Source organism: Lepisma saccharinum, chromosome 17, assembly GCF_977018435.1.
Source record: "Lepisma saccharinum chromosome 17, izLepSacc3.1, whole genome shotgun sequence".
NCBI lineage: Eukaryota > Metazoa > Arthropoda > Insecta > Zygentoma > Lepismatidae > Lepisma > Lepisma saccharinum.
Window position 1 is genome coordinate 26,548,962 of NC_139245.1, and position 26,794 is coordinate 26,575,755.

General features: G+C 40.2%; 1 protein-coding gene across 6 annotated transcripts in view; it reads right to left on the bottom strand.

Moving 5' to 3' along the window:
* LOC146001631 (sodium-driven chloride bicarbonate exchanger-like) overlaps positions 1 to 26,794 on the bottom strand; it is a 263,578-nt gene that overhangs the window by 181,730 nt on the left and 55,054 nt on the right. Inside the window, exons 1-2 of one of the 6 annotated variants that reach the window (XM_083139188.1) lie at positions 23,178 to 23,223; positions 21,799 to 22,165 (exon numbers count right to left, since the gene is read on the bottom strand). The exons of 2 other annotated variants lie outside the window; for them this stretch is intronic. In XM_083139188.1, the coding sequence (XP_082995314.1) occupies positions 21,799 to 21,887 (89 nt within the window). In that variant the 5' untranslated portion in view covers positions 21,888 to 22,165; positions 23,178 to 23,223. Of the gene's footprint in view, positions 1 to 4,009; positions 4,112 to 21,798; positions 22,312 to 23,177; positions 23,238 to 26,794 lie in introns of those variants that run through there. 3 more of the 6 variants (XM_083139197.1, XM_083139187.1, XM_083139190.1) reach the window with 3 other exon arrangements.

Below are 26,794 nucleotides of genomic sequence, written 5' to 3' on the forward strand. Positions count from 1 at the left end.
GCGCTACGTCAACAACCAGAGGTAACACATACCGACAATCTGCCGAACTCCGGGGTCGGGTTCGAATCCCGACCTGGCCATGGGTGATCTTCGTCATCCATTTCATCATATCAGCACTCTTCCTCGTCATCGCGAATCGCCAAAAGTGGAAGAAAAGAAACTAGAAATAACCTACTTCAATCAATCAATCGTATCGACAATCTGTTACTAATGCTGCAACGACCTCAAGCAGAAGACGCTTGCCCATCTCATTAAGTAAAGTGTAAGTTCAATATTGTTAACTACGTTTTGCTAAGAGCCACGTTGGTCTAGTCGGTGTCGACCTTCTTTGCCGAGTGGTCAGTGCAGCGTGCTACGACGCCAAGGGTGTCTGGTTCGAATCCCGGTTATGACATAAATGTTTGTGTTTGTCCCAATGAGAAAACAGATAATTTAGTAAAAAATGACGTGAAAACCGAGGGAAAAAACGATTAACGGGGGATACTACCGTTTAGAAATAAAATGTCGGTAGGACGGAGACTCGGGTTCGATCCCCTGGGTGGGTGATCCATGGTAGGAATTTTCCAGGCCTTTCCCCCGTACAAAGCGGCTCTGGGGCTCACCCAGCCTTAAATCAATGGGAACCTGGGGCCAACCCAGGGGTTTAAATAAGGCTGGCTCGTGGTGCTGAAGAATGCAAGTTCTGAACTGAGCAATGTAAGTACGTTATTCATAACAATACTGTATATCCCATTTCTCAAATACTGTACTTTTTATTTTTTTCCCTCCTTCATCTCCTTTCACTTCTCTTTGTATTTTTTTTCCTAATTCGAATTAGTTTCTATCCCGTTGACCTCGAATTATTGCGACAGTACTGTATATATAAAGCGTTGTTTGTCAATATTGCCTGCCACCCCCAGGGCCTTCCCGATGGCATAGTGGCAGTGAAGGCGCATAGTGGTTAGGATTGCACTTTCAACTGCAGGTCCAGTCCCGATTAGCCTTTCTGTGCACAAAGTGGACTTAAAGACAAACTCAAGCAAGCAAGGTATATTACCACCCGATAAGTGAGGTGGGTGTTAAGTGGGTTTTGGTGGGGGTTGTGAAGGTAAATTTAACACAGAATTTGCCAAAAAAATGTGGGGAAGGTCCCATTTAACCGAATGGTTAGCGCTATCGCCTTTAGTGCAAAATGTTCCAGGTCCGAATCTCCGTGAGGAGCTCCATACTTCGGTGTCAACACATCATTGTGAGGACAATTGGGAAGCTGCTTGAAAGCAATTGTCGCGGGCTTCGGTGCGTCCAGCGGCAATGGGACTCAATTCGCTGACTACAGGTTATCTAGTGAAAAATAACTTTGTAGGCCCTGACCCTCAAAGGACTATTGCCCCACAGGGATGGGGTGAGGCGGGAGGTTGGGTCGACAAGTCTCCGGTCTCCAGCCTGCCTACAAATTGCAATAACCGAGAGTTCCTGTCCAGGACGATGCACGCCAGTTTTTGTTCGGATTCTCAACAATCCTTCATTGCCAGAGCTGACGGAGGAGTTTACCATAGCAGAATTGTTTTGTGGTAGTAGTCGGAAACATTGAATCCCTCTCGCGTTTTCCACAACATCCTGGCTGCGGTTCGCCACTATTGCGACATGCACCAAGGAGATCTGTGAGCAAAAATCAATGCGCTAGGATTCAACACGGAAATTTAACCTGAGATTCACTCAGAGGATGCATAAAGTGAAAAACGCTACTTTGTGCTAAAGCTAACTGGCGAGCCTACTCTTCGCAGTTCTTTTCTATGCCAAAGGGTCGGTAATTTGTAATTCCAATCAAAAATTCTATAATTATTATTTTAAGACGTTTTTCTACCTGTCTCACGATTAAAAATGTGGACACATGGTTTGTATTTGTGCTATTTGGCGTCGCTTTTCTGTCACTTTTTGGGACTAACTGCAACAATGAGAATGATTAGATGAAATTGATGAAGGGACACTCACAAAGAACACTACGCCGGGTTTCGAACCCGAGGACTTCGGTGACGAGATCGAAAGTAGACAGAATTTAGTCAAAATTAACATGAGAAAACCAAGAAAAAAAAACGATTAACGGGGGATACTACCGCTTTAGAAAAAGTCTATAGGGCGTCTGACTGCCTCGCGGGAGACCCGAGTTCGATCCCCCGAGGTGGGTGATCTATGGTCGGAATTTTTCCGGCAAAAAGCTTATCTGGGGGCTCACCCAGCCTCAAATTAATGTGTACCTGGAGGCAAGTTTAACACGTTTTGACACCGAGCCTAAGAGGATGGGTGATGAAACAAGGAAACGTCTACCCACCCATACAGTCAGGATTCGTGGAGCGCTACGCTCACAAACCCGCCAAGGGGCTGACTGTAAAATTAAAAGAGTTATCATTCAAAGCTTATAAAGTTTGCTCGGATAAGCTAATCGAGACTGGACCTACAGTAGTTCGGGATCCCTTGATTACAAGGCGTTAAAAAATACGCTAACAGGGAGACTTTTATTCGTTGTCAATATGATTAATTATAATAAATCGTTAATTGCATAATGTCTGAAAAAGCTTGATAATATGCAAATATGCAAAAAATGAAACTCACTTGAGAATTGTAACAGTATTTAGAAAACCTTAATTTAACGCAATATTGCTACGGTTGCCAATATAACTAGAAATAGCCACTATTGACGTCCTTATCGCATTTATAAACAAATTATGATGCAACTTCGAGTTCAGTTTGGCCTGAAGATCAAAAATTATCTTCAATTACGGAGGCACAAAGAATGCAGCAATCAAGTGCTGAGAATTTGTAAACTGTAATATATACAGGGTGACTGGCTTTCAGGGAATACATCTAATTACCAGTCACCCTGTATATGCGTGTCTGTACATCGTTGTTTTGCAGAGAGAGCACTATGGTTTCTAAGCATTTTCCAGTGATGAAAATTGCAGTGAATAACCAGTATTCTCAACGTTTGGACGCACAGAAAAGTAGAAAGCATCCCTCTTGCCAGTGACCTAATTTAAATTACAGGCGAATTTGTGAAATGTGGTTATTATCTCCAAATAAAATAAATCTAAATAAGCTACACAACATTAATAACAATGCAAAAAATTTTCATTCGTCCATGGCGAACTGGATTCACTCACTTGGTTTGCGGGAAGAGGAAATGATACGTTGGCCAAGGTCACGTCTATACTTGCTTTTAATCGTCCGTTCCATGTTCTAACGTGTGCAATAAAATAATTTACTGCCTTGATGTAAAGTGGTGTTATGACTTGTGAATCTACAGTTTAAAAGCTAACTGCATCGGGAATGAATTCTTGCTACACCGAACTTAACCCTTAGCAACAGTATTTGTATGGGGAAATTCTAGACTCGTCACAACAGTGATTTTACATAATCACCGTTTCTAGTATTGTGCTTCCACCGGAACGATTTGATAAATACGTCCACTGGCGTAGGATTGGTTGAACAGTTAACTGAAGAAGTTAAAAACTATCCATGCTTCCAGTGATAAAAATATGAACAAACTAATTCGTATTAATTTGAAAATTAAATTTGACTCCATTTTCACGTAACTGTTTTATCAAATTACGAAATTCACCAAACTTGGTTTTCTTCAAATTAACGCCGTGCACCCACTTTCTTTTGTTTTTGCGCAAAAACTGTAACAAAGGTAAATCATCGTCAGAATCATCACTATTCTCCCAGAACACATTATCCAGTAACAATTTCATACAAAGCAGTTGTCTGTGTGGCTATCGGGTGTAACGAACGTAGCATAAATAACGATCATAGCAAACATAGCGTAACTAACTCAGTTATGCTACTCCTCTACGCTGAACCTTGTAGTACCCTACGTTGATAACGGAGGCTGGATGTTAAAACCCTTCTGAATATCAAAAGCAGAAAAGTTGCAATTCCACGCTTGGTCTCAGAAACCCCTCCCATCAATCCATCCTTGCGACACGCGCACCGTGTAAGGAGCGCATAAGGTAAGAAAGAATTCTCAACTTACGGCAAAAGAGAGCGACGCCTTCTGGAAACGAGAAACATGCTGTTCCTTCTTTTGTCAGCCATTTCCGAGCACTGCACTCAATCCTTACAAACCGCACACTTGTCTAACCAAACGCGAGCAGCCTCATCCAATAGACAACCGCTCCTAATTTGCCACGAGTGTGATTTCCTTCCCCCCGATGGATGCCGCCACCTGTTACGTCAACAATAAATCAATTGGTGGAAGTTTCTGTCCACAATTGCCACAAGCATCTCGGCTAGGAACGTCGGGCAGTCTTGTTAAGTAAAGTGGCTGGCTGATTGTAGCACTCGAATCAGCAATAATGTAATATTGGTTGTTTTTCTGGTGGAACCTATTGAGGTTCGGTTGAATTTCGACTAGAAGAGCTCTAGTCCCCTTAGTCTAGTCTACAGCGTGTTCGTATTGGTACACTTGTGGAGGATAAATACATACACAGGGATGTTGCCATCAGGTGAATTCGTTTAAGCTTGTTTTCAGTCGACTTTATGGACAGCTAATTGGGACTGGACCTACAGTTTACAGTGGATCTGAACCATTATGTATCTCCACAGGAATAGAACTCATCACACCTTTATTACAATCCTAAAACGTTAATTCTACGCCATTGGGGATGCCCAACATCGTACCCACTACAATAGCCTACATGAGTATTTGCTGAATCATTTATAATACAAAGGTGCGCGACAGAAACAAGCCGAGAAAATGACAATAACGACACGGAGGGAGGAAAGAAAAGATTGGAAGAGAGAGAGAAACAAAAATAAACAAAGCAAGAGAAAAACAATAAAGAGGAGAGAGGGGAGATAACTATAAGGAAACAAAACAAGAAAGAAAGAACAGAAGAAAGGCAGAATCTTAAGCAGTCATAGACACAGAAGAGAGCCCGCCTGTACACATTTCACCCACCCTTGATGCCAACAAATGAAATTGCTTAAAGACATAACAGGGTAAACTGACATTTATCTAAAGTCAAACTCTTGGGTTTCAATTTGGTGGTACACGTCCTCATATTAACTAATTTTGCCGCCAGGTACCGCCACTTTCAGAAACGACATCTCTCAAAAAAGAAGAGCTCTTCTTCATTGTTTCGTAAAGCATTGTTGAAGGCCTTTTAGACGACAATTACGGCTCCTTAGTTTCAGTTCTGATTCTTCGGACTCCGATAGCATAGTGGTTGATACTATAGCATTGTAATCAAAGATCCTGTGTTCGATTCCCAGTTGGGAATGTACTCAGACTCCTTTGTGTTTAGTCTTCGTTTATGTAGCTGCCAAGATAAATTGTAACTAGAGCTGAGACGTTACGTGGGTATCTGGAAGTATAGAGGGAAATTAATTACCGATGCTTTCAGATATTCAGACTCCGCAAAATGCAAAGCGACACTTTCACGAATATAATTATCCTGAAATTATGCATGTGGGGATATATAGACTTTGTGATCAAATTATTATCTTATAGAAATTATGAATATCTTATATCAAAAAATCTTGTAGGTCGATATGGTAGTTACAAGAAAAAAATATATATTAAAATTTTAAAAAATCCCCAAGAACTTTCATTTGGTTCAATTTCTAAGTAACGCTAGCTGTGGGTATATCTGGCATAGGCTCAGAACTAATGGTATGCATTTTGATCTTCATGAAGTGATGAAACAGATAGAGGAAAGAACGCAACGCCAGTGTCTTAGGGCGGAATCAAACTAGCGACTCCTAAACTTACCAATACTTGAAGGAGACAGACAGGAGTCACACGCATAATAGTAACAGTTTGCATTTATCTTAATTTACGCCACTTTATGCACCTTTAGGTTAATCGTAACGATGATTACGGCTGATTTGATGAAGACAGACTGACAATTGAACACCCATTCCTGGGACTCGAATCCGGAACCTTTGGTATATTTCCCTCTCGATGTCTACATCTTCAATGAACGTGGAGATGGATTGAGAGTTAAAAGAGAGTGAGCTTGTTCAATCCCACTAAAGGTCAATAATCCGCCATTGGAACAAAGGGGAATTGTACTGCCACATAGGCGCTGGGACAGCAGCAAATTGAAAAGAGTACATCAACCCAAGACACCACTGGACTCTCTCAAGAGGTTTCAGCAGAATTTATGCTGAGTCAAGTAGTTTCCACACGACTGAAAGCTGTTCACAGGAGCACTTTTAACCGTGTCAGTTAGATTTTTTTTAAACTGGGTGAACTTAGATTATTATTATTATGTGATAGTGAATATTTCTTGAGGGCTAACGCTTACAAGGTTCCTAATATAGAACACGACACAATTACCTTTCAGTATTGTAACGATGGTAACAACCCTTATAAATAATTTAAATGATGTGTTGTGAAATAACTGTAGGAATAGTGGACGTGATGCTGTAACTAGCCATTGCTGTGCCCTGCATTAAAACAATAAACTATTATTATTATTTCTTTGCCTTTAAGGTGAAACATCCTCACAAACTAATCTAAATTTCGATACGAAAAGAGTCGTCAGGAAAACCACGTGACTTTTTTTAATCGTAAGGGAACTTTCAGACCGAGTGACAAGCGTCACGTGGAAACGAGCCTTCAGAAACTAATACTATTTTCACACCGAGGTGAGATAAGCTGAACAATTCACTTTCCAACCAGGAAAATAATCCCCACTCTTTTCTATATTTTCCACAATTGATGTTACTATTAATAACGAATTCCAATGACTTGTCTTTTAATTTCAAGTTAATTTTACAATAGTAAATTTGTTTAAATTGTTGGTTGTTATACTCAATTTTGCATTAAATGGATGGTTTTAAAGATATTTTGCCATCTTTGAGCCCCAAGCAAAAACATCGGGCGACGTCCTTGATATCAATCGTTTCTTTAAGTCATATCAAGTTTTTACGTGAAATTTATTTATTTATTTTGTTAACATTGTTCTTGGTTTTCAATATTATATGTAATTAGAAAAGATTTTACTGTCGAATTTGCCTTTCTTTAAAAAATAATTCTGACAGAAGTAAAAGTTTGCTCAGATGAGCACAGGGTCCACCTGATTGATTTCTGTGCTACTATTGAAACTAAAAGTAACTTTTATACGCTTGAATATAACAATAATGCACGTTAATTGAAGGACTCGGGTGTAAAACATGGTTATTTTGGTAATCTTGAGTTACAAAGTAAAATGTGCCATCCTTCGAGTGAAATTGCCATGTCATACAATTTGCATTGGACTCAGTGAAGCTTTGTGAAATTGGTGAACACAAGACGAAAACAATTTATCTACAGTATAGCTTATAACTCAGAAATATTGAAAAACAAATATTCTTGAGCAATTTGCTTCGAGCCACGAGAGATGGAAATAAATTAGCGCCTATTTACAATATAAGGATATTGACGCCTCTACCCCCAGGATAAATTACAGCCTACGCACTTGGCTTCCGAAACACTAAGTATCAGCTAAAAAATCTCAAAATGTATTAATAAAGAAATGAAAATAGATGAAAACAGCCTCACCTCTGTTACATGTTCTTCCAATTCGAGAAGCTGGCTGAGTCTATTCAACGGTGAGAGCCACCAGCACTGTCTGTTATCTCTTATTTAGAACGGAAGAGATTGCTTTCCCTATCTCTGTTTAAACTTCCTGCACGTCTACGATCAAATTCGCACAACGTCAATACAGACACACGAAAGAGGTTTTGGGCAGATAAAGACGTAGCGCGTACGGTATTAGAGGAGCCCCCTCCCCTCCCTCTTTTCCGGAATTTTTGGAAAACTTATTTTTCTCGAAAATATTTAATGTGTTTAAGGTGGGAATGTATGTTTACACATCTTTTTATCACTATTATAATGCGTCAATTCTCCCGATGCTTCACTTGTCGCCGATTTGTAAGCAAACTCGATGACACGGACCCATAATGTGCAATTTTATAATTGTTACTTCTAGAGAAGCCATTAAATCTGTCTAAACCAGTGGTTCTCAACCTTCGTCAGCTCCCGACCTGATAGCTAAATTCTTTTTTAAAAAGTCGATGCCCCGATTCCAAATTTACTCGTAAATACCCATTTAATTTTCTTAAACTTTGTGCATCAATTAATTTGTTCTCTTGAAAGTTAATATTAATAAATTATGGAATAATCATAAAGAGTAATGGTTCAATTATATCTAGGTTGCTCAAATATAATTTTGAATGGATCGAATGAAATATTGGTTTCATAAAGCCAACATTAAATAATTCAGTAAGTTCTGACTTTCATTAGCATGTTGCATTATAACACAGACAAATTTCAATTAATTACAGAATTTCTACTACAAAATATTTGTTAATGAAAACTGCAAAAATGACAAATTTCAGAGAACCTCCTACTTGTCCAGTATAATTGATACCAGGGGCCTGCATGTCTAACCTACTCACCTCAGTGATTCCCAAGGAATATTTCAAGTGGGAGAGACACCGAACCTAAAAAACTTGTAATCGGTGCAAGAAATTAAATAACCGTGTAAAGGAAGTCTTAATCTTCTATCTTCTATATATACGTATAAAAATGGATGTGTGTGTGTTGGGGGGGGGGGGGTGTATATTTGTTTGTCCCGGCATAACTCTCGAGTGCCTGGAGCAATTTCAACCAAACTTTGTACACGTATCACTTACAATCTGGAAATAATATTTTGGGATAAGACACCCCTGGCACCCCTAGGGGTGGGGTAGGAAGAGGTGACATGTAAAAAATCGAGAACCACCGATATTAAATTCCGCACAAACAGACATCCGTGACTCTATGCAATCCGCACAACGATAGTGTTTCTCGGGTTGTCTAACATTCAGGCTGTGTTGCGAATGGAGTCCATAGTTTTCGTGACACTCCCAATGCGGTTCAACTCCAAGTTCATCACCTATCGGCATGGGGGGTGAGAGGGAATGAAAAATAAAATGCCACAAATGACCTAGATTAGTGTCAAATCCATAGTTTTCGAAGTCGCTAAGCTAATTGGTGACATTCACGATCACATTTAATATTACTTACATTTTACATTATAGTTAGAATTCATCTGTTCGAAAGACGCACCTCCATCAATGAACTGCAGCCAGTCTTCCTGCAAATGTGACTCATGTTATCACTTTCGATACAGAGTTTGCAAACATCCAAAATTCATTGAAGCTGGTGAACGCCAACACACACAGTTATATGTGTGTGGCACTGTGCCACGCTTGTCATTTGTATTCCAAGTATGCGGCGGTACCAGAGTATGTGTTGCAAGGTTTGTTGCCACTGTATAGCAAGGGTCGCAAATTATATATTACATCACTTGGTTCCTTTCCAGGTTAAGACATGAGAAAAAAGAGTTGGGTGGCCCTTGAGCTAGGAAACTTGAAATGTTATTTTAAATATTGATTATATTTTGATTATTTTTTAGTTGTTTCTCCTCCTTCACCAGCTTAAAAAACGACAAAGAAAAATAATGATTTGATTTATTGTCGCTTTTCTTCCACTTTTGGATAATCGTGACGATGAGGATGAGTGATATGATAAATCTGAGGAAGGGACACTCGCAAAGAACACCCGTGCCTACGGTCCCTGGAGCCGTACATCAACTGAAAGATGTACTTCCTTAATGAAAATTGTGATGCTTAAAATGTAGAAAATGCGCGATTTTCTTTTCAATTTCTCCCGGACGCCGGATATAAGAGAAGAACGTACGAAATATTCTGGAGAAGAGGGGTGTCTGGTAATCCTAACCGTTTGACGATGCTGTAGAAAGTCATCTCACAAGCTCACAGCAAAGTAGTGAAAATACATCCTCCAAGAAGGTAAAGAGACGTATGGCCTACATTTCCAACCCAGCATTCTGTAATCCTACTTGCATCTGTATCTTACAGAGAAAGATAAATCTCCGTTCTCTCTCGGTTGACGTCACCGTTTCACTGCACACCCCAACCCCACGCCAGGACGCTTAATTGCTCGGGTAGATGAGAAATGCCATATCTGCTCTCAAGAAATCAGCTCCTCCCTGAAATTTTAATAGTTCTGGGAACACTGCGTCACGACGAGGTGCCTCTGACCTTGCGGACCAGACGCTGGAAGAGGCGAATGAACTCCTTGCTCATTCATTCTGGGGCTGAGAGGCTCTTGGAGCAGACGCAGGACAAACCTACTCCGCGTAGGCAGGAACCATTCCCTTACCTCCAGAGGAAGGGATAATAAAATTTTGTGCGGCGGAGAGAATGATCTGTACACTCACGCGCAAATGTTTTGAGTTTTCAAACAAATCGATACAGGTACAGCAAACTGATTTTGAATCAACGTCATCCTTACAGTCAGACAACCAGCAATACACAACGGATTCGCACGTTGCATCAACGCAAGGGTTTCCGTTAATGACGATGTCGATATGATCCTTTTCTATCATGCTTCATTTATGCCGGCAATAACTGCACGGAAAAGTAGGGATGATACGAGAAGAGAACTCTCGGTCTCGTATCGATATGCTTTGAAAATAGAGACGAGAATGAGACATGTTTTTAATATCGGAACGAGATCTAGATTTATTGTCCGAGGGACTTTTGTTTGCATTATTGTGCCACTTGTTCGGGGGGGTGGGGGTTAATGTGGAAAAACACTATTTTTAGTTCATTTTGATACGTATATTTTTCAATTTTTCTTATTTGGTATTATTTCGACACAAGACCAAGATAGGCTTCTTCATTCATTCACGAGGATAAAGGGAATGAGCTGGGGGGGGGGGGGCAAGACAAAAATTTTAAGGTTTATTAAAATTTACAAGTTAAGGTACTTTTGTCGACACCTTGAGACTTGAGCTACAAAGCAAGAAAGAGTAATATTTGTGATTTCGAAAATGTAACATTTATTCAGCAAATAATCCTTGACGTTATATTCATGGGATGGATTTTTTTTTACTCTTGCCTCCCCTCCCCCTCCCATTACCAAAGTTAAGCTTCAGGATCGATTCTGGCCACCAAAGTTAGGTCCTAAGTTACGCTACACCGCCTTGAATAACGTAGTGTGGAAAACGGCACTGTTCTGCGCGCTCTGGCTGGTTCCACTCGAAAATGATCCGCTAGAGGCGATGGTGTTGAACCCGGTGATTGGTATTCGTCTGCTTATAATGGAAGTAAATGGAGTTTTCTCTGCAACGTCTGATTCTTTTACATGAAGCATTTCTATGAACGTGATAATTGCTATGATATTTGGTACAGTGGTCGCGAAGATATTAACGAACGTTCTAGGCAGTCGACAACGTCCTGTTATCGTCATACTTTCGTTAATAATACGGGAGAAAAAATACGTTGCACATAAGGGTCCAAACAGCAAACGACACGTTCATATGGCGTATTCGCGTGCTACTTGTTACTTCGGTCGGTAAGCTCTTTAAAGGAAGGGTGCTCAGACCGAAGCGACGCGATACAGGGGGAGTTCCCAACTAAGTGACAAGCGACATGGTGCCTTCAGTTTATTGGCAAGCGTTCGCTGCTAATTGTGCTAACAACAGATAGGCGACACGAAAAACCGCACATTACAACAACAGATCTAGGCGACACGATAAGTCACACGTGTCGCTTTGTCGCTTGTGCGTCGCTCAAGCTGGGCCATTTCCTCAATAGCTTGCAACATGTTGCCGTGGTTTGTTGTTCGCGAATGCGCGATGCAATGATTGCGCACCAAAGCGACAAGGGGCACGCGACACTTATCGCTTGAGGATTTCACCAACCCAACGCTGGCCTGTGCTTTCCGTCATGCCGCTACGATGTGAAATGTTGCTCTTGATTGGCTCGTTTCCAAGCAACATGTGTCGCTTCGGTGTGAAAGTTGCCTTGGACCGAAGGACCCGTGTCGCTTTGGTGTGAAATCCTCGTATCGTTTGTCGCGTGTCGCTTTGGTCTAAAATCTCCTTGAGGAAACTGTGCAGTCAGAGCTTTTGTCCCTACGGTTCGAAAGGCTGCATTGATTTCCGACTGCTCGCTTTCAAGCGACACTTGTGGTTTGTCGCCTCGGTATGTAATATCTCCCAGGATACTATTTATATTCTAATAACATAGAAAAATAAAATTCTAGTACACAGTCCAAGACCTGACGTCCGGAATCACTTTGCGATGTTTCTTCTTGTGTTACGCATGCTATTTATTTATTAATTTTATTTTACTTTTCTTTCCAAATTAATGTCATTTCGTGACTGCAAATCACTCCACAAATATAACTGTTTCCATCAATTCACTTACCGCCTTTCTAGACAAACAAATCTACACAATATATTCCAAAAACTAACTAAGCCGCATTACTTTCATAACAAAATTAGCACCTGGTTCGATCGCACTGCCATCTATGTTTCTCATCCGTCTGGGGAACCAGTTTCTTGGGTCGTTTTCCACACTATACGTTATTCAAGGCGCTGTAGTTACGCCAATGACTCCAATCCTAGAAGAGGGATGGGCCTCCCAGATGGCGCAGTGGTAGCGTCGTCGCCTTGTAATCAAGGGGTCCCGGGTTCGATACCTGGTGGAGGCACATAGTGGTTCGGATCCCAATTTAAGCTGTAGGTCCAGTCCCAATTACCCTTACTGTGCATAAAGTGGACTTAAAACACCAAATCAATCCAAATCCAATCCTAGAAGAGGGATACCGATTTCCCTTGGTCTTAGAGATTATCGCTGTATTAAGTAACTCTGGGGTTCTCCCAGTCTCTAGTAAATGGATACCTGGAAGATAAAGGCAACCGAAGCGGGTGCTGATCACATCACCTTCACGTCTGACCAAGATTCAATGTGTGGGGTTCTACCTCCACATCTCCCTAAATACATTCTTGGTATCTTACCAAATATCTATGTAAAAACATGGGGTAAACTTGAAAAATTATTTCCTTGCTTGTGCTAAGTAGCGCCTTACGTTCTCGACTTTCCTAGTTATGGACGTTTTCAAATGCATTGTTTCAGATTCAATATTAGCAGACCTCCGTGGCGTAGTGGTTAGCACGGCGGGCAACGACATCAAGAGTCCTGGGTTCGAATCCCTGCCTGGGTATTGCTGTTCTTTGCGAGTTACCCTTCATCAATTTCACCATATTATCACTCATCCTAATCTTCGCGATCAGCCAAATGTGGCAGAGATGAGAAGTAAAATGAACCGAATCAATCAATCCATCAAATCAGATTCAATATAACGAATTAGTTTCCTCGTATGTTCAGAGTTCAACCGTGCCTTCCCCTGACATCGAACTAAACTTCGCCCCCATGGAAAACTCTATTTTTTCCTCAATACCGCCAGGCGATCTTAAGAGACAAATCCCTGTGGAGAAGGCATGGCATGGCCGTGGGCAGGAAAAAAAATCGGGTTGGGGGTTCACTCAAATTTATTCCCATGTGGGTCGCAAGAAATTAGAATAATTGAAATAATAACAATAATTTTTAAATAATAATCATTAAAATTTCATAATAAACTATTTTTTTAATGTATTATTATTATTGCTGTCCTTATATCCTTGAGGAGATTTTCTACTCTATCCATCAGAATTGTGAATATGCAGCACAATTGTTTTTTTTTTTGTATGTTTCATGCAGTGTGTACTGAAATGCTCAGTTATTATATTTTGTTATTAAATTTTAAATACCTTCAGGAAAGAGCTTTGAAAGTAAGAGAAATTTTAGTGATGACGTTTAGGTTGTTTGATCATTCACAAAACTTAATTTTTGGATTTTTGAAAACTGTGGAACCAGTTATTCTTTGGATTAAATGGTAAAGCATAACCTAGTGCCTGAATTGTAACCTCAATTTTTCGATCTAACGCAGTTTTTCTTTGGTTATTCTGTTCGAATACTAACTAACTGGACTATTTTCGTTATTAACAATAAAACTAACAAACGTTCTGCTATTTTGTAACTTGCAATAAACGATGTCAATTCTGGGGAGGGGGGTTCTATAGAGCAGTTTAATCCCACTTTCCGACGCTCATATTGTTACTATGCTTAACAAACAGCATTATATAAAACCACTATGCGCTATACAAATATGTGTTTTATAGGACTGCATATAGGCTAAATATATGTACTATTCATATATCGACCGCTGGGTGAAGGATAGTGAACGTAACGTGCTACGAAGCTACATATCCTAGGTTTGAACTCTTATCAATGGGGATTCAAACCCATATCGAACAGGGAATTAAAACGTTGGAACGGGAATTTTGGTAAAAAAAAAATAAAACATTCAAATGCTGACCAAGAGAAATTTATTGTATATAAAAAAAATGAACTAAAAACATAACGTTTCCACCCTCTGACAGGGTGTTCTTCAGACAAATATTCACAATAAATTGAAAGAGATCTTTGTCTGAACAAGACCCTGTCAGAGGGTGGAAACGTTATGTTTTTAGTTCATTTTTTTATATGCAATAAATTTGCCTTGTCAGCATTAGAATGTTTTATTAATATGGAAACAAGGTTTAACAGTGTTACCATTGGGAATTTTGGAACAATCACAAGGGAATTTTCAGTCAGATCCAGGAGCAGGACTGGAAAGAGCAGAAGTGAAAATGAAGGAGTTGCAGGTGGGCTGCAAGAATTAAATCAGTTTCCCCTCAAATTTCAGAATTCAAATTTTTGAAAATTCTAGATCGATAATTTCAGCATTAGTCTCCCTGTTGTATTTTTATAAAACTGAGAATATATTTTTGAAAATGTGTTACAAATTTTGGTTTCTGAATTTCCATTAATCCAACATGACAGAAGTTTCGGAGGGGGGTTGGAGTTTGAACCCTAAAAAAAAACAACTCTAAATACGACCATGGGAGAAGGTATGATGCTAGCGGAGTCTTGAAACAGCTGAGTCTGGACTCTGGAGAATGCAGATGCATCGCTGGTAGCGGAATTCTCCTGCCGGGTGATGTCATCGACAAGAGCCAACGACCGGATATCCCATGCATCAGACGTCAGCAGAACAAGTTGCTGGAGTGAAACGCATTGAAATTTAACGGAACCTGAAAAAAAGGTAATGTCTGTGAAATGAACATGCCCGCTTTGCACGATGCTTACGTCACAAGTGAAACATTTCTCAAAGAAGACTTTCGACAAAGTCTTTGCTGAGATAGGCGAAAGGTACGATGCTACCGACCTCTTCATAGCCTCACAACGGTATTAGGTACATAAAAAGAAATAGAGAAGTAAGGAGAAAAGGAGGAAAGAAGGAAGTGGACATCAAGGAAAGTAGTTAAAAAGGACAGAAAGAAGTGGAAAACAAGCATGGAAACCGGCGGAAAACAAGCATGGAAAACGGTGGGAAACAAGCATGGAAAACGGTGGGAAACAAGCATGGAAAACGGTGGGAAACAAGCATGGAAAACGATGGGAAACAAGCATGGAAAACGGTGGAAAACAAGCAAGGAAAGAGCGGAGGGAAACAAGCAAGGAAAGCGGAGGGAAACAAGCAAAGACAACGGTGGAATTCAAGCAAGAAAAGGGTAGAAAATAAGGAAAAAAAGCAGTGGAAAACAACGGAAAAAGCAGTGGAAAACAAGGAAAGGAAAAATGTGAGAAAAGGGAAAAGAAGGAAAAATCAAAAGAGAAGGGAAAAGGACGAAAGAAAAGATGGAATGTGAGAACGAAAGACGCGATAGAGAATGAAAGAGAGGAATGGAAGAAAATGGGGGAGAAAGAGAAAGAAGGAAAATCAGAGCAAAGAAGGAAATTAAGAGAAAAGAAGGAAATGCAGAGGAAAGAAGGAAAGGCAGAGGAAAGAAGGAAAGGCAGAGGAAAGAAGGAAAGGCAGAGGAAAGAAGGTATGGCAGAGGAAAGAAGGTATGGCAGAGGTTCGTCGTGAAAGTTCCGCAAGCAAACGTATAGCATTGCCTGTCGACCTGTAATTTCCCCGAGGTGAAGCATTAAAGATGAGCGAATGGCCTTGCGATGAGAGCGATCGATCTTCGTAACGAGTTCTCGGAATCTAGAGGAGCAACAGGTGCTCCGACGACAGCGCTCAATACGCAACAAAGAGCAGTCCGCTTGGTTTTCCATCACTAATAGTGACGTGTAGCAGTCTCTTGTGGCCACAAATCTACCCGTACATTGAATCACCAAACATGCTCTGAATAATCCAGACGAGTATTATTTGGCCACAACGATACATTCTCCATCACACAACTTTTCCGGCACGGAAATCTCGAAACACAAAGATTAAGGCACAGCGCTGTAAGACACCACGGGTCCAGTGTTTGAATCCAGGCCATTATGGACATTGGTTTGATTGATTGATTTGGTGTTTTAAGTCCACTTTATGCACAGTAAGGCTAATCGGGGCTGGACCTACAGTTTAAAGTGGGATCCGAACAACTTATGCCTCCACCTGGTATCGAACCCAGGTTCCCTTGATTACAAGGCGACGACGCTACCACTGCGCCATCGGGGAGGCCAAGGATGGTCATTGGTGTTATGTGTGATTGTCCCTTCATCCCTTTCATCATATCCCCATCCTCGAGATTAGCCAAAAGTGGCAGAAAAGCGACGCAAACAGAAATACACGATTTAAGGTCACTTCATGCACAGATAGGGTAGTCTGGAATTGCAAAGTGTAAAGTAGGATCGGAGCAACTGTATGTTCTCTAATCAGGAATCGAACTCTGGATGTCTAATAATAAAAAGTAGTTTGCCCTCTTACCCCTTTTTTGGACCTTGATGAAGATATTTTGAATTAAATGCAGATATTATTCTGATCGGTAAATCCAATATTTTTAACAATAGTTGCCGACGCCAGGGGTGCCGGATTCGAATCCCATCAAGGGCGTAAGTGTTCTTTGCGAGTGTCCCTTCATCGATTTCATCATGTCATTCATCCTCATCTTGGCGCTTAGCAAAAAAAGTGGCAGAAAAAGCGAATTAAAATAAACTAAATCAATCTAAATTAAATTACTAATCCGACACTTCTCAAAGTGACATTAGTTTTGCCTCGGATTATACGGAACATCTGATTATATGTAGAAATTAACGTAATGCAATAAATTTGCACATTGCACCAGATTACCGAGAGTCGTACGCATCATAAGATGGGTCTACCTAGCAATTAGAGAGGGCGTAAAGGCTGAAGGCCTTTTAGTTAAATTGGCTACAACTTTGAGCATGCGCATTGATAAGTACTCTTTCTGTCACGTGACAAGAGTGTGGTATATGAAATGTGAAATAAAACCTGGGAAGAGAAACACTACGAGTGTTTCAATGCCTGCCTTCTTTACTTTTCGTATGCTTACGAACTTGAGCTTATCTTTACCTTTAATTAATTGCAGGCCCGGATTTCCCAATAGGCCTCATAGGCCCGGGCAGAGCGGCACTTTGGTAGGGGTGGCACGATTGTTTGTTTTAAATTTATAAGGAATAGCCTACCTAATTCTCGGATTGCCTCTTTACTTCTCCGGACACACGAATGGAATGACAAATGTAGTTCACCTCAACACAAAATAAGTGAGAAGAACCTTAAGCTGAGGGGGAATTCAAAATCACGGGTAGACTTTCATCTGGTGGAGCAGTTAGAAGAGGAATGCAACTATTGGAAGAATATTTTAAAACTGATTGTTGCGATAGTCAAGTTTTTAGCACTGAAGGGACTAAGTTTCCGAGGGACAGACGAGCACATAGGAAGTCCTAACAATGGTAATTTTCTCGGTTCTCTTGAGTATCTTCCTGAATTCGGCCCTCACAACACCTGAGGACATATATAGTAACGTGGGTTCTGGGAAAACATCGTATCTTTCTAAAACTATATACGAGGAACTAGTTACTTTAATGAGTGATCATGCTCTTAAATAAATTATTAAAGAGTTGAAACAAGCCAAGTATTTCGGTATTATTGTTGATTTATGTCATATCGCTTTGTTATATTTTGTGTATATAACTATCATTTAATTAATACTGCATGCCGTTAATAGTAAAAATAGTAATACAGAAAGTAATGATTATTTTTTCATTCTTGATAAACGGTATGGGGGCGGCAGCTTGTTTGGCCTAGGGGCGGCAAAGTTAAATCCGGCCCTGATTGCCTTAACTGCTTGTAAAAGCTTTTCTAATAACAACATAACATTGATGCTCGAAGGAGTTCAGGTACCGGTTGACCACTAAATCTGATACCTTAATGTATTACACTGCCTTATTTGTATAGAAGATTACAACCTTATTATTTCATGATTTAAGAATTGGGTTTAAATATATCATTGGACTTTACATTAGAAGTTTTTATCCTCTTGTTATCTTGACAATGAATGGAATTATTGTGCATACATGATTATACAACAGTTCGTTGAGAAGAGAATTATATTTACGGCCTTAAGTTCAAGGCAACTTTTCTGAGCCATGATAAAGCGAATTTATGTGAAAGGAGGATCACAAAGGTTACAAAGGAGATAAAAACCAGACATGAGGATTCCGTTCTGCCCAAATAAATGCGTTTTGAAAGCAAACCAGAATGGAAGGGTAAAGGCAAATAACTAATAATTTGAGGTAAAAATTCGTACCAGTACGGACCTACGAGGCAAAATAAATTATCTCAATCGACCTGTTTGCAGGTAGAGGCAACTTCCAATCAAAAGTGTGTTTAGTCTGAACTTCCGGAAGTAGTAACTAAAAAGATCTCTAACATTCCTTAGTTAAATATTTCACAAACAGAAGTAAAACTCATCATAACTTTTAAAAATACTTCGTCCATTTGTTAGTTAAAAAGAACAACTTCACCGCATCTTAAATTTTTTTATGACCCACGAAATATATAAAATCCACACTTTGTAGCTCGCCATGCCAGTTTCAAATGTCTGAAGTAGCCCAATGGCTCGGGGAGTTGGTCCATCTCTGATGTATGCATTTCGATGCAACAGATGCTCTTGCTTGCCCAGGCATTTAACATTTACATATGGCAACACTGTTGTTTCACTGTCTGGTGATAAGCTCACACAAGCAATTTGTGCTCCAATTACGGGAGGTGTCAGGTTGTTGACATGCGTATGATTGATTGATTGAAATAGGTTATTATACGTCACGTTTACGCCACTTTTGGCTATACGCGATGATGGGGATGAATTATATGATGCGAGGGATGAAGGGACAATCAGGAGCACCTATGGACGACACAGCAAAAGCTCCACAGAGGATTATCCTGGTTATAGGTACAGGCACCAGAGCGTTGACAACAGTAATAAGAATTATAAATAATTAATATTTATAAACTAATAGTAATAATATTTTATGCCAATTCATTATTATTATATCTTTGGGGCTATCCTACACCAGATCAGTGATTTTCCAGGATATATATATATATTACGTTTTTACTGAAATAAAATCCCCATTTTTAGACCATTTAAAACTCCAACAATTTATTATTTGGATTAAATGCTATAAATATGACAACACGAACTTTTGTCCTGCTTTTGCATTTTTGCATTATTTTTCGACCTCTCTCTCTCTCTACTTTGCTGGAATATTAACTGAATTTTACTTCTATTTTCGACTACTAAAATAAGTTTTTATTTCTTCGATTGGAAATGAACGATGCCCATTTCCAGGGCAGTTCGATTATTCGGTTCCCTCACCCACTTGCATTTAATTTACACATACATGCGCCTAAACGTTAGGCAATCCGCACACTTACCCGATTAAGTTACGTGTCTTTCACTACACGATTTTATCTACTTCAAGCGGTACGGTACTGTAGCAAAGTATTAACGCACTTTCACAATTGATTAATTGATTTGGTTTATTTTACTTCGCTTTTCTGCCACTTTTGGATAGTCGCGAACATAGAAATTGGTTTTCAATGTCCCAGTTACAACTTCATTATAGGAATAATCAAATTTCTAAGTACAATTCCATTCAAACAGCAACTTTCGAATTCTAGACAGAACCAACGTATGCTATTGTTTGAAGGAAGCGTGGCTACATGTTCCAACTATTGGCCCCTTCTGACTAGGGCAGTGGTATCAATCTTCGTGAGATTGTGGCCCAATATTTTCTTTTACAACTCGATGCGCAGATACTATTTTTTTAAAAAAACATTGCACATTAATGAATAGCTACCCTTGAAAGTAAATACCAATAAGCTAATTATAGCATCATCATAAAGAGCAATAGTTTGACAAATATTAAACAAGGTTTAAATTAGTTGTCAACCACTGAATCCAATGGAATATTGTACTTTGTAATTGATGCCAGGACGCGGCGATTGTAACACATGTATTTTAAAGGGCCTTCCAATGGCATAGCGGTGACGTTGTCGTCTTGCAAACAAGGGGTATCGACCCCGGTGGAGGTACATAGTGGTTAGAATCCCAATCTAAACCGTGGAATCAATCCCGATTGGCCTCTTGTGTGTAAAATTAACATAAAACAAAAACTCAAAACTTTTGTTTCAAAGTCACCTATCCGTCAAATGCGAATATTGCATTCTGAAGGGCAGATGACGTAGCAGCTTGGCGCATGCAGCTGCCAGGATGACGTGGTTTGTCGACAGAAGACAGAAATCCACGTTTGATATAAATGAGCAAACATTGTACGACATTTCCTTGTTTTCGTCTAACGCTAGCTTCCATATTGCAATTTTGTTTCCCATTTCACCATACCAATTCCCACAGATACATACGAAAACATGCAAGGATAAAGTTTCCTACAAACGATACCATGCACTGGAGTCAAGACAGAGGAAGTTACCCAATTTGTAGAATGCGGGAAGGATTTAGAAAGCATAAATATATTTTTAAGAAATTAACTGACCAATTTTCATAAATGATGTGCGGTGCAGAATCACAATAATTTGGCATTTTTATGGACTATAAGAAGCTTTGGTAGCTGAAAACTATTTAACGTGCCCATATATGGAATAGTGTAACGTCTGCTTTATACGTAGTTAAAGCTGTACAGTTTACGGTGATCCGAACCCTTGATTACCCAAGGTTCGCACTTATTTTGACAAAACACATTCCGTAACTTTTCCTTGTTTTACAGGCAATTGTAAAATAAATTTTCAGACCATTTTACGTGCTAGTGTTCAATGCACTTGCTACTGAAGAAAACAAAATGAATTCAACCATGTGTTCAAAATAAATCAACAATAAACTGACTATAAAATCATTTTTATCTGGAATGTCTTCTATCTGTAGAATCTCTGAGGTTAGAAGAAACTTGATTTTTCACTGGATTTCCAGGTCAATAGAAATGTTGCCCTAGCCATAGATCTATCCGAGTTGTTCACGGATATGTCTTTCATAGAAGCTCTGCAGTTAAAAAAAAAAAAAACTTGATTTTTACAGAACCTTTCAAGATTTTTTTGATTTCGAGGTAAATAGAAATGTTGCCCTAACCATAGATCTATGAGTTGTTCACGGAAATGTCTTTCATAGAAACTCTGAAGTTTAAAAAAAAAACTTGATTTTTCCCGAACTTTTCAAGATTTTTTTGATTTCCAGGCCAATAGAAATGTTGTCTACCATAGATCTATCAGAGTTGTTCACAGGTATGTCTTTCATAGAAGCTCTGAAGTTCAAAAAAACTTTATTTTTCCCGAACTTTTCAGGAGTTTTTAGGATTTCCAGGTAAATGGAAATGTTGCCCTAACCATAGCTTTATCATAGTTGCTCACGGATATCTTTCGCGTCACACAGCATAAATATTCTAATTTCACTATTTGGAAAATGCAGTTATCTGGACGTTAATTTCGGTCAGCGGTGTGTGAAATGCTCAAGACATTTGCAACTAAAAGCTCATTAAGTAGAGCATGCGACAACATGGCAACGTTGTGTTTGGATTACTTACAAGAACTTGCTCCTGAGGATGTTGTCCAGATCCTGGAATCTGACGCGTCTCTCCATCCTGCTCCAGCGGTCACAATGGAATCTTTTCATTCACAGCATCCGTCAAGGTAGAACCACACGAGAAGGTCACGGAGTACAACATTTGCGATTGAATGGGCCACACAGATATTGTCGCTCTCTCCCCCCCTTATGCACACGCACACACACTCACGCACTTCACATCGCAAGCACCGACACGCACCGTGACGTCCTTGCTTCGCACCCAATCCGCGACATGTCGCTCACGTGGACGGCAGGTGAACTTGGGACGAGTGACTGACCGTACTCACGCCACGCACCCCACAGACTTGTCTCGCAGAAGTCACCACCTGAAAAAATGAAACTGCACGGTCGGCGAGCAACGTTCGCGAAGAGCGCTACACTGCGGCAAAGGTTGGCGGACAGTGTTTCCAACCGTGAGCGCTGACTTTATTTCTGACTCACCCACTTGCGACACCTGTTGGCACTAGAGGAAAACTTAGATGCGTCAGAGGAAACGGAGTGAACAGCCGGGCGATGACCACGCGCCGAGAATTCCAGATGATTTGCACCGCGTCAATACCAGCACAATTTCGCCAGTTCCGGTAAAATGCTTCCCTTTTTTTTTAAGAAAAAAAGCTTGCATGTTTGAGAAAATGATTGGCATTTTAGAAAGGATAATTAATTAACAAATGCCAGAGAATGTAATTAACAGCGAACATTTCTTGCAATTGCGTGCCATATTCATTGGTGTAGAGAATGAGGAAAATTGTAGTGGAATGGGGGGTGGGGGGAAGCTAGTCTACGTTCGGAGTTATTAGAGCCGCGCTAGGTTTCACATTTTACACCGCTTTGTTTTCTCTGTAGACCAAAACTTATGGAAATGCAGGGATTCGAACCCTGCACCTCCGGAGGCGAGGTGACCACGCATTACAATCGGTTATTTGGGTGGTATGAGTCTACGTTCGTCTTAGCTATTTCACCAATTCATCCTCGTCGTCGCGGTTAACATCGATAGGTGGAAGACCGACGTATTTTTTTTTAATAGAAAGACTGACTAATACTACGTATATCGAGTCTCGGTTATACAAAGTGGTAACGCCATTGCCTTGTAATCGTAGGCGATATATCGTCAAGAAAATACGATACGGTATTTTATCCGTTTCGTGATATCGGCGATATATCGCTGACACGATAAAGGAGTCCCAGGCTCCATACCCGGTGGCGGCACTAGTTGTTCGAATCCCACTTTAAAACTGTAGGTCCAGTCCCGATTAGCCTTACTGTGCATAAAGTGGACATAGAAAACGAACTCAAAGAAACTAACTCGGTCAAAAAACGAAAAACAGACAACCTACTTACAGTTTACATGCAGTTTTAAGAACCTCTATGGAAATAATGGTGGTGTTTCACAGACGTGTAACTCTGTCAGTTCACGGTAATGAAATGTATTGCACGAGTTGTAGATTCGTCCCAGCTGTGCAAGCTTCTCCTCATTGCCGTTTGGCGACGCTGATTACGAAAAATTCCCCTCATTTCCACCGTGATGGGTTAGAAGCGTCCCAAATCGTGTTTTTCCACAGACCTTGATTGATTGGATGCAATGATATCCACACCCACAACACCCTCGCCAAATGTTTCATAAAAGCCAAATTTACGGTAATTTTGGCTTCAAAGTTGCACTTTTATTTCCCTCAAACTTCTGATTGGATTTAACTCGGATGCTTCTTTCTCTTCCATTCAAGCACAACAAGATTAATTCACTCGACAATAACTTATTTCTAGTTCGACTGCGTTCCAAGCCCAGAGTCCTTGCCTTGGGCGCCTCCACGAAAATTCTTTCACCTTAGCATCCAGAGAACACACATTGGAAACAGAATTTCCAAATTGAGCTTTTCCTCCGCGTTACATATTTTCAAGTTAACAATAAGTGTCGTAAAGTACATTTTGATAACTTGGATTGAAACTCCGTTACAGTTAGTATTATTAAAAAAAAAACAACTATACTTACAAACGCTACTCTGTGTGAAACGTCAATGTTTTTCAACAGCAGATGATTTTCACGGAACCTGTTTCCCTTCTCCATTTCATCCCTACGTTTCCGATGAACTTGTCCAGTCAGCGCATGAGCACTGAGTCGATGGTCGTGGTCAAGACAGACGACCTATACCGTTTGGAACTATACCTGCGGGGTACCACGATCCCCACACAAGACACAATGATAAATGTACTACTCCCCTACAACAGTCACAATTCTATTTAACAACCATTTCAATTAGATATTAAAACGTAAACTAATTTCTGAAGCAAATTCGTAGATTTCAAATGCTAACAATGCAACACATTAACAATCGTGAAACTAATAATTCAACATATTATCAAGCAAAACTAAAACAATATTTTAAGTGATTGTTTTTGTTGGCTAAGACAGAGCAATACATGTATAAATTCAATGTTAGAAGTTTGTACAATGGGAAATCATCATAGCAATTCTCGTTTCGTCCTTCTAGCACCAAAGATACAAGAATGTTAATTTACGATATGTTAATAATGTTAGTTACATATAGAAAATAACAATTAGTTGAAGACTGAGAAAACAACTAACAATATGAAAATGAAAATTCAATAGAGCCAACAAGTATACATCAAATTCATTGGGAACGACGTGTTTATAATTATAATATTATTTTGTTTGCTTCTATTTAGTGTATTGTAATAATGATATTTCTATTTAGTGCTGAGCACAGCAATGGCCATATGCAGTACCATGGCCAATATTTCTACAATTAGATCATTATTTAAATTACTTATTAGAATTTTTACCATTGGGACAATTTACAGAGAACAGTGAATTGTGTCTATATTTTGTGAACTTGTAAGTAATTGCTTTCAAGAAATAGTCAATATCACTCTTCGATCAGAGCATTTTCTGTACAAATTTGCTTATTTTCTTTACTCCTTCTTAAAAACAGAGTTTGTACATTAATATTTCCAACCATTCCTCGTATTTACATGCTACATGGCAACTTCGAATTTTCGTTCACAGTAATCTGACAAACAGTATCTGAATCGATTCTACAGAAGGTCGTTTCACGTCCATGGTAAAAAAGTTAGAACCCACCTCACCTTAAGAAAAACCGTGACGTCACGAGCGGTAGTGCTCCACGTGATACCCCTGTCTTGCAGCAATGGCCCTGCAGCGGAGTTTCCATTGGAGGAGACTGCGTTGAACACATTGGTCCAAACGATCATATTCCTCCTGACAAGCTTTCCAAAGAACCTCAATTGTGCGGGGCCGTCTGCTTCCCAAGGCTCGTTTCAACAACGGAAACCCACAAAAATCCATGGAAGAGGCATCGGGGGATTTCACAGGGATGTATGTAAAGGGGATTGCATGAATGCCCGTTTCACGTGCCATCCAATCCATGTATGCCTGCGTGGACTTTGCCGTATGACTGGAAGCCTTGTCCTGGTGGATGACAACACGAGATGTGTCGCTGCCATAGAGAGAAGGAATATCATGTCTGTAAAGTGGCTCCAAAATATTCGTCTGGTAATAGGCTGCATTTATTTTAGCCTTTTCTCCCACTCTGCGCAGTGGAAGTTTGCCGTTATGGCAGTAACCACCAACAACAACCATGAACTCGCGTGGAAAACTTTCAGCACATTCACGTACCCACTCAGATCGACCTCTTGCATCACGTGGACGATAGTAGATGGCCCCTTTTTTTTTTTACCACATCCCGACAGATACAACCATGCTTCATCCAGGGACACCACATACTTCCAGCGGTCCCCTGCCAGATGCCGTTCGTAGAGCTTCCGACTGTTGGTCTTCCTCTCCTGGACATGTGAGGCACGCAACTTATGAACTTGAGCCTTGTGTTTCCGCACAAGTTGTAAATCTTGGGCTATGATGCGATTCACAGTTGCAGGGAAACATTGCACTGCCTGTGCAATCACTCTTTGCGTTGCAGAGTTTTCACATCACACCAAGGATCTCACTTTCCGCACAACATCGGAGGAACGCTTGGGCTTCCGATATGTCCGAGGCCCACTTTGACTGGTTCCAGCAACAGGTACGGTGCAAGCTTTATGGCGATTCAACACTGCATTGATGCCCTTCTTTGACACATGTAATGCTTTCATGTGGCACTGTTTAATTATCTGGCTATAACTATAACCAACGTCGGAAAGGGCACAGATGTACCCCTCCCAAAATACTGGAATTTTTGGTGCCATATAAACACTCACTCACACACCAACCATCGTCATTGAAAGTCAACACACAGTACTTTCGTCCTACTGGCTCTGGCTGCTCTGTGCTGTGCCTACGTGATGCTCCCTGGTGATCGAAATCGTTACCATCAACGTGAAACAACCTTCTGTATTTCTGTCATATGGCATTGAGCTGCTGAGTATCACAAACCATGCCCATATCCAAGTATTGAACGTACGCTTGTGACACATAAAAACTTGAAAGTTTCCAAATTATTAAAAGAAGTACAATTAAACAATATAAACTTAGTAACATTTTAGTGTTATTTGCAAGTTTTATTTATATGTCTTCCAAAAAAAGGGATTTATTCGTAGATGATTATAACAACTGTTGATAATATTGTGCCCTTAACTCCCCCCTCCCCTCGAAGAAGCATGGATTTTCTTACAAAATATGAGATACAGATGTTCTGTGTGTGAGAGAGGGGGTGGGTGATATGAGTGTTATTAAGTAGTTTTCTGACATTGGATACTTTCCTCAGCTTTCTTGCTTTTCTCGATGGCTTCATACTGTTAATATACAATTTATCAATCGGACGTGGAAGAATATCCTGGAACGCCAATATTTGCATAACAGTTTCTATAGAAGTAGCGGGTAACATAGCGGACTGGAAACTCACTGGAGTCTTTAGGTCTGGTTCTGGTTCACCCACGCTGTTCGGCTGGAGTTTCCTCGTCACGTGCGCGAAACATACGTCTCA